Here is a 9,664-nt window from a genome sequence, read left to right on the forward strand (position 1 = left end):
GTCATCCTTTGTGACGGGCGCGTGCGATGCTAATACCTTCCCCGTGAGTAAACAACTCCCGAACCCTTTATTTTTGAAATTCGCATACCTTTTCCTTTTGATTTTTCTAGCGTTTTCCTCAAATAAAAGTTAGTGGCGACTCCCGCGCGTTCTCCTTTTTTGAAGACGCACATCTTTATCTCGTATCGCCCTCCCGTCGAAGGGTAGGTTGGAACACACACCTAACACTTTGTTATCATCAAAACGATAAGTATTTTAAATCGTCTAAATATATCATATTGGACCATCCAAATTCATCATGTTTCCTAAATCTCAAGGTGTGAATCATGAAATGCATATGTATGAGATTAATTGATGGACGAGAACTTATTTCAGTTAAAAAAAATTAAAATAAGCAGTCAAATGGAAACAAAACCTCGGTATTTATCATCTTGGTGGATCAATGGTTTCCGCTTTTAAGCAAGCAAGAAAGTCCATTCTGTTGGTTTGTTAACTTCGAATTTTCTAGCCATTGATATTATCTAACCAAATGTATTAGAAAAATTTGATTTGTACTAAACTAATTTTACGTTGTGATTGTTGCATATGACTATGGGATTTGGTATAATTATCATTTCAAAAAAGGAACCTCCCGAATTGTCCTTCGAAAAGGGCACTAAGAAACAAGTCAACACAATAAAAAGGAAAAGTAATTTAGAAAGAAGTGCTCATCAGAATAATCTACAAATGATTTTAAAATATGGAAAAGAATGATGATGGGTTTTGTTGGACATCACCAAGGCAAAGACAATCGGCAGCGCTTTCTAAGTTGATCGATAACAGAGTTCTACTTTATAAACTAAAAGATAACATCCACTTTCTTTGGTGGGAAAACATAATGTATTAAATTGAACAAAATGTGGAAGCATGGTTTTCAATAAATTTAAAAAAACATTTGAGGACCTTTCCTAATGATTACCCCTTCTTTTAGTACCTCTCTCTTCTTAACCTGCATGTATTGAAATAATGATCATGAGCCACCATCTCCTCGGTGATATTCATTTCATAATACATAGGGATCACGAAATAAAGAGGAGGAGATTAATTACATATATTTAATACATAATTGGATCTATAATCTTGTATACTAACCCGCTGCTTTTTTGCAAATTGAGAGGAGTACAACTAGAACGGCAAGACCTGCAAATACTCCCACAATAATGGCAACCGATTTTCCCACTTGGTCATTGTTGGAGGAATCTGCACAAAACACCAAGTTGAAGTAAAGCTATGAGAAGTTGAGAACTATTAGCATACTATTGTGCACGAGATCTATCAAGAGACACTCCTTAATTATATACATTTAATCGCACAAAAATATACTGCCAAACTATGAGAGAAGACAGAATTTAAGATGCTTATATTTTTTCACTTAATTGACAGTATTTATATGAGACAACAAATCAAAAACAGAAAAAGGGAGAGGATCTTAAGTCCGCTATAATCTCATATATATACTCATGTGTAATGTTTGATAAAAAAATAATAATTACAGTTTTCAAATTTATATTGAAATTCACGACAAGCTTTAATAAATTTTGGAAGCAAATTATTAGTGTAGGAATTTATCGAATAATATATAACCTTTATATGTTGGGGGTTAAAAGATGTTTCAGATTCCATGCTATCTTCTTTTCAGTTGCAGCTTTATGCCAAATCAAGTCACTACTTGAATAAAACCAATGGGATGCTGAGCTTCACTAGCGAATTGATAGGTAAAGAATATAGAATGTGATACTAAGTAAAAGGTATTCAAACAAAAGGATAAAGAGGAACGGCACATAGTGGGCATTTTCCTAAATAAAGTATAAAAGCATATGTTCTGAATGTTTTCCCTCATAAAATATTATTGACCATTGCATTTCACAATTTGTTAATACCTCTGCTTCCTCTCCATTTTCTGATCACTTTTCTACAAAGGGGTCATTTGTGGCATAACTGTAAGTAATTCAAATCGTATTGAAAACAATTTCAACTTTTCCTGCTTTTCATGCTCCTCTCCAATAAGAATTGGATTGATTTAGTTATAATTAGTCTTTTTAACGTGAGCTCATCTTCGAAAATATTTTAAGCTAGGATTAGCAATAAGTTAATTAGCGGCAACACTTTGAAGTAGAAAAGACATCGGGGGTAGAATAAGTTGCCCTTGGATAGGAAAATGCCTCTAGTTGTACTGAATATTGTAGTGATAGTGAAAAAGAAGAATGAGAACGAAATGGACCTGATTCATCATAATAGCCAGATGCCCAGTACCGAGCATAACATTGTCCCAAGAACACATCAGCTGTTGCTGCTGATCCACATAAGCTTTTTAGCTTTCCAACTGCATCTGCTAGACAAGAGGAGCAATCTGATACACTTAAATCCCCCAAGCATTGTGCAAACCCTTCAACTAGGCCTGAACTACTGACTCTAAATCCATTAGCCGTTTGCAAATCAGCCAGAACATCATCTCTACGACGGAAGAACTCAACGTCACTAGTCACGGCTTTGCTACATTTCTTATACCTGAGACTGGTGTCCAGTTTGCCCAGGAAATCACCAGCATGCTCATATCTTACAAGGCAGCCTTCAAGTTGCAAAGAAGCCCCAAGGGCATAAGGACAAACCAAGCCTATTTGGTTAACAAGTCTTCCTACACACTTTGAGCAGTCAACTGGATGCAAATCACCTCTGCACTGATACAAGCCGTATACGTTTCCCTCTTGTGGTGTTGAGCTTCCATTTCCAATAGCAAAACTATTGTAAGTTACATCCGAGAATGAACTGACAACTGAAGACAGAAAGCTGTTAAGGTTGCCTTCAAAGGGTGAGTTTGGTTGGTATTTTTCTTGAGAACAGGCTGCATAAATGAAGATATGAGCTCTTGAAGGATACCCATGAGCACTCAGAACCGAAGAAAACAAAATTAGCAGGGAAGAGAGTCTCAAAGCTAAGATGATTCTGTAACCAGACTCCAGTTGAAGACTTCTCAACATTTTTTTTTCTTTTTGCTAGTTTTCCAATAAATATGACCGTTCCTTTGGTTTTGTTTTTGTGCCTTGGTTATGACAATTTAAGAGTGAGATAGTGGTTCGTTTTTTGGGCCTGTTGAATGGAGCCTTTTTCTTTGGTAAATAAGGGCTTTTGCTTAGTCGGGCATAGAGCATCAACTTTGTCCGGAGTCAATGGTCATAAAGATTAAAATCAATATTTCCCTGAACACACAAAACTACAGATATTCCTATTTGTTTCATGTCTTCACATGATCCAAACATCCCCAAAAATACAATAATTCGAAGGCTGATCTCCAATATGATCGCAATCAGATGTAGTTGCAAACTTTCAAATGTTATGGTTGAATACATATATACGCTTACACATAATGCTTTTGAGTGGTACATACATCTCGATCTAAAAGTAATTGAATATAACAGTAATTTCATTTCCCTATGGAGACCAAATTCCATAAGAAACTTAGCTAAATATACTTTTACTATTCACAAAAGATCACAATCACATGCATCCTGGATCCTTTTTCTGTAACTCGCCCCTACTTAAACGGGAAAATAATGAATTGTAACGAGAGAACATTTTGCTATAAAGTTTCAAAAGAGAGACTAACGAATATGAAGTATTATATTTACATTCTTCATAGACTACTCAATCTCCATTAAATCTCAAGCTACCCACTTGTGGTCATGTGTTGATTACCACAAGTAGGTAGGTCACGTGTGTGAAATAGTAAGGCATCGAAAGACAGAGTAACTCGACCTAAAATTGAAATCGACACTTAGAGATCTTCTCTTGTAAATTTATGAAGATAATATCAGACCCCACTTTGTTTAATTTCATCAGTTTATTTAAATAAGTTATGGAAGGAAGTTTGTCTAACAAGCTAAGAAAAATATATATTATAAAATAGCTTGTGATTTTTATTTTTGGTTACAAGCAAATTAACTATATATTTTGATGTTTCAACATTAAGACTATGGCGGATAAGTCATTTTAGTTCGTATTTAACTTTTTTTATTAGTTAAAAAACTTGTTTGACTATTTGGTAAATAATTTTTTAAAGTAATTTTTGAAACGCTACTTGAAATAGCGTTTTTTTAAAGCGAGTTTTTAATTCTTAATTTTTTATATTTTATTTCCTTTTTATCCTTAAAATAATTATTAAATTTTTTATTACCCTTTTTAAATAAAAGATGAATTTATTATTTATTTGTTTTTTCACTACATTTTTATATTACACTATTTTATTTTAACCATTGTATTACTTATAATATTTAAGTTATCATTTTAACATTATACTTCTCGAAATTGATGATGATAAATTTTAGAATTACTTTATTTTATTTTTTGTTATTTCTAGATTAATTTTATATTATACTAGTTGAAAAAGAGGAACTTCGTGCCTTTATGTTTATTTATAAAAATAAAAATAAAAAAATAATTAAAGAATTTAGTGATAACAATATTTTTTTAGGGAAAGTGAGTAATATCTTGAAAATTTATGAAGAAAATAAAAACAATTATATATATTGAAGGGTAAGTTAACAATAAAAAAATGTGTACACAAAGGGATAATTACCTTTATTAATAGTTATAGATGATTTATTTTAACTATTAGGCTAATTAACACAATAAAAATATAATGTCTACTTAAGTGTATATTTTTACTTTATTTTAAACTTAAGTAAAAATATTTTTTATTTTATTTTAAACTTAAGTAAAAATATTTAAGATATAACATGAGATTAATAATAGAATATATAATATGAGAAACATATAATAATTGAAACTAAAAATGTAATGAAAATAATTTATCTATAAATAAAAAATTATAAGAGTTTAAAATTAATTAAAAAATTATATTTTTTCCATAAAATAAAATTAAAATTTATATAAAATTATCATATAAATATGTTAATTTCTATCATTTGATATTTTTTAGCTACTTCAGAACACTTATGATTTTACTAGTTATGATTATAACTAATTTTGTTAAACATATCCTAATAGTCTTTCCGAATAATTAATTTCTTTATGATTTGAACTATGGTCAATATGACACTTTTATTACAGTACCCAATCTTTATTGGTGGGTATTAATTGGAGTCTAGTTTTTGTGTGTTTTTTTTCTTAATTACACTTTTGGTCCTTAAGTATGACAAATGGGAAATTTTAATCCTCATGTTTTAATTGTCCCGATATGATTTTTCAAATATCGTAGATGTACAATTTTAGTAACCTTGATTTCAATTGCGCTAATTGGATCCCCAAGTATCCAAAATGTAAAATTTAGTTCTTCGTATAATAGACCAAATTATTCTTGTTAATACACACATATACATACTTGAGAGACTAAAATTACACTTTGTGATACGTGGAAATCCAATTGGCACAATTGAAACCTATAAGACTAAAATTGAATATATTTTTTTATACTTGGGAGTCTCAATTGGCACATTTTAAATCCAGAGAACTAAAATTACACAATTATGATACTTAGGGAACCAAAAGTACAATTAAAACTTTTTTCATATTTTAAATTGATGATTATTGTATAAAAAAAAGCTTAGGAGCAAAAATATAGAGAAAAGAGAATATGAGAGATTCTTATTCATATTTTAAGTCATGGTAATTTTTTTTATAGGTAAAACTAGTTGGTTGACCCTGCACTTGCACCGGTCACTATTTTTTTTTTTTTTACTTTATATTTGTTTAAGTATGTACCACAATATTATTTGTTTTTTAAGATATGTACCACAATGATTTGTAATATCATAGTCTGAATCACTATTAGAAAATATATTTTCTACATCGGTTATTTATGACTTTCAACATCGGTTTTTAAATCGATGTTGAAAGTACCAACGTTGATAGTATTATTATTAACATCGATTTTTTAAAAACCGATGTTAACATAAAATTACTAACATCGGTTCTATAAATAACCGATGTTGCTAATATGAATTACACCCAAAAAATGTATATTAATGTTGAAAGTTAACATCGGTTTTCTACAAAAAAACTGATGTTAACTAATGTATTAATGTTGACAGTTAACATCGGTTTTTTCAAAAAACTGATGTTAGCGTTAGTTAACATCAATTTTCTGTAAAAAAAAAAAAACCGATGTTAACGAATGTGTTAATGTTGACAATTAACATCGGTTTTCTACAAAAAAAAAAAAATAAATGTTAACGAATGTGTTAATGTTGACAGTTAACATCGGTTTTTTGAAAAAACCGATGTTAACTGTCAAATTAACACATTCGTTAACATCGGTTTTTCCAAAAAATCGATGTTGTTTTCAACAATTTTTTTTTAATAACGTCTCTGTTTTTACAAAAAAACCAAAATTTAACCTATAAATTTAAAATCAGACCACACAACACACAACATATATCATTTGCATTCTGCTTTCAAATAGGTTTTAGCAAAAAACTAGCTATCAACAAAGGTTATTCAATGTTAAAATGAAACAACGATTGTAAAAAATGTAATGCAAAGTATGTAAACTAATTAAGTAACCTAAAGTTACATAGTTGCCTAACATCCTATGTTTGATTTCTAACTTTTAGATAATACTGTGCCCATTGGATGCGAAGCACCTTGAATCTCTCTACTTCCAATGGTCTAACTTCATTAAAATACTGCATGATCAAAATAATTTTAACCTTAACACATATATCTACCATAAAAATATCAGTCTCCCCAAACTGTCCAAACAGACAATTCAAGATTGAATACAATGATTAATGTAAACTGTCCGCAAGAATCATTGCATCTAATCTCAAACGAGAATCTAAGGTTCACTCATCATGAACACAATTTGTATATCATATATCAATTGTCATTAATGACAGTGAACACGTAATAAAAATATTCATTGGTAACAAACATTTGTACCGGTGATGATGAGCAGCACGGTCCAAAATGAAAGCAAAAATAAAAAAAATAACTGAATGAACACCTACATCAATCATCATTCCGACAAATAGATATCAGTATGAATGCTACACTCAGAAGCAAAACTAATAAACAAGTGCTGATCAAAATAAATTTTATTTATTTTTTACTTATATCTAAGTCTAAAGGAAATACACTCATTTGTTACTTATATATAAAGGATTAAAGGAAGTATTACATTAATTAAAATAAACCTCTAAAGGAAGTATTACATCAAGTTCAATTTTCGTTTTTGTTATTCATGGAGGAATTTTATGTTTTCTATTTCATTATGACATTACATTATATATACTAAAATCTATCAAGTTCAGGGCCTAGTAACAAGAGTTTGAATAATTCTGATTAGATTTGAAGCTCCTCCACACAACCCGTTTTTGGGATTTCCTTAAGGACCAAAGTATCCCTGTCAAAATCCACCACCCAAACACGGTCTACAACTCTGCTCGCTCGTCAGACGTCATTATTGGCATCTTGGATTAAAAACTATAATTTTATTAAACAAAAATAATTATATTTTTATTGATATTCTTTCGTTTTAAAATTTTGTAACAAACATTTTTATAATACACTGTACATTTATGAAGCTTGCACCATTATTAATATAGTTAATAAAAATAATAACTAACAATTATTCAATAAAATAGTAGATTATTCTTCTCGAATGCTATTCCACGAATTCATTCACACTCTGGTGAGTTTTGGTCAAATCGAATGTACTGTTTGTTTTTGTTTTTTTAAAGAAATTTATCCTTTTTTTTTCTTATTCGTTAAGTACCGTAATTTATGTAGGATATGTTTTGTTTAAGAAAAATTGAAACCTGAGGTAATTTTGTAGGTTATTTCATAGTTTTAAAAATCTGGATAGGTCATTGTTTTGAATTAAGAAATTAAAAGACACACTCATGGGGGATGAACTAAAAAATAGCATTTTTAAAATTTTAGGCAAAATACATTCATATTCTCTGAGGTATAACAAAATCTTACTTAATATTCTTCTTTTTCTTGCCTATACAAATTTCCCTTAAAAAATTAGGGTGCGAATGTAATTTGAACTAAAATTTTAATTTATTATAACATTAATCTATTTTTATTAGTTAAAATAGTTCTTTATATTTTGTTACGCAATTATACTTAATGTATACCGAGAGAAGTCAAAATAACGGAGAGAGGGGGGAGAGAGAGGTATTGGATCTAACTTATTAAATTTTAGAGGATTTAAATATAATTTATCCTACAATTTTTACTATTCATAATGTTAATTATTCACTTTTAATAATAATAATAATAATAATAATATAGTAATATGAAATAAAATTCTAAAAAATGTCTCCATTTTTGTACATATTCTAAATAAAATATTGAGAGTCAAAATTTTGAGGAAGATAATTACTGTTCAGACTTTAGACTGTCCAAAAATTTATATTATTATATAGATATGGATTTCTTTTTCAATATAAACATTATTTAATATTATTTATTCAATTATTACATATAAAAGTATTAGACGGTTAGTTCTGGGAGGCTCTAGAATTGAAATAAATGTTTCACTTTGATGTTGGAATTAATTTATTTGAACTGCTTTTATCTATCTTTTATTTTATTTATCTTATTTTATGTATTAGCATGGATTAAAAATATATATTCTTAAAAATTTCTTTGTTGATAAGATTCTCAGAATCTCTTTCAAAAAAATATTATTATAAGTTTTTTACTGATTCTGTTAAAACATAGGTCTAATAAAGTATGATTTTTGAAGACACCAATTCACAAGAAATAGTGTCGTGAATGTTGTTGTGAGATTTTTCAAGAACACCAATACTTAACATCGCGCCTCTCATATATGTTTTTAATCGATAAACTTTTTTAGTCTTTTAACTTTTACTTTATACTAATTTTTAGTTCCTTAATTTTTTTTCAATCTTTACTTTTAATCCCTTAAAATAATTAAAAGTAAGGAAGAAATAGAAATTAAAGTACTAAAAATAAAAATGCAAAAAACAAAAAAATTAAAGACAGAACACACACTAAACAAGTTTTCTTTTTGTGCTACCTCATATTCCTGATTTTTATTAAATTACAAACTAAACAAGTTTTGTAATCCATACAAACAACATATCACGAGAACTAATTCAACTTCAAAACAGAACTTCATGAAGTCTTTTGACAACAAGTTTATTGAATGCTGATACATCTAATTTCAACTAGAAGTTTCACTTTCAGGAGTTCACAAATTTAAATAATGCCTGAGTTCTTGACTCATGAGCTGCTGCAATGAACTAATTAATTTTTAGTTCTGGGAGGCTCTATAATTGAAATAAATGTTTCACTTTTGATGTTGGAATTAATTTATTTGAACTGCTTTTATCTATCTTTTATTTTATCTATCTTCATTTTTGACAGCCGTGGAAAATGAAATTAAAAAGTTATAGATTTAGCTAGCTATCAACAAAAAGATAACTGTGAATTAGGAAGATGATGTAGAACACGTATAGTACAGAGAAAATGTATACTACATGCATGCTAACAAGGTTCTTTCAAATTTATATATTAATGCAGGCGATCAACAAATAATTACCTTGTTTCTTAATGTCTTATCAGCACCTTTAAGCAACAAAAGCCTAACTAAATTTGGTCTGAGTTTGAACAGCAAGATTTAATGGTGTCCAGC

General features: G+C 29.0%; 1 protein-coding gene across 1 annotated transcript; it reads right to left on the reverse strand.

Moving 5' to 3' along the window:
* Nucleotides 1-777: 777 nt before the first annotated feature.
* On the reverse strand, nucleotides 778-3,222 carry LOC114413109 (plasmodesmata-located protein 8-like). Its single transcript, XM_028377321.1, has 3 exons — nucleotides 2,261-3,222; nucleotides 1,132-1,239; nucleotides 778-988 (listed from the first exon to the last, which is right to left on the reverse strand). Exons 1-3 carry the CDS (start codon nucleotides 3,015-3,017, stop codon nucleotides 984-986), a joined length of 870 nt encoding a protein of 289 aa, XP_028233122.1. The 5' UTR covers nucleotides 3,018-3,222; the 3' UTR covers nucleotides 778-983.
* Between the last annotated feature and the right edge of the window lie 6,442 nt (nucleotides 3,223-9,664).

This window comes from Glycine soja, chromosome 1 (genome assembly GCF_004193775.1).
Source record: "Glycine soja cultivar W05 chromosome 1, ASM419377v2, whole genome shotgun sequence".
In the NCBI taxonomy this organism is placed as follows: Eukaryota; Viridiplantae; Streptophyta; class Magnoliopsida; order Fabales; family Fabaceae; genus Glycine; species Glycine soja.

What these genes read in the sequence shown, in the direction of transcription:
- LOC114413109 (XM_028377321.1), bottom strand. Translation starts at nt 3,017, where the DNA reads ATGTTGAGAAGTCTTCAACTGGAGTCTGGTTACAGAATCATCTTAGCT. An exon ending in TGGCTATTATGATGAATCAG is followed by an intron (nt 1,240 to 2,260) that starts GTCCATTTCGTT and finishes TGTTTTGTGCAG; the next exon opens with ATTCCTCCAACAATGACCAA.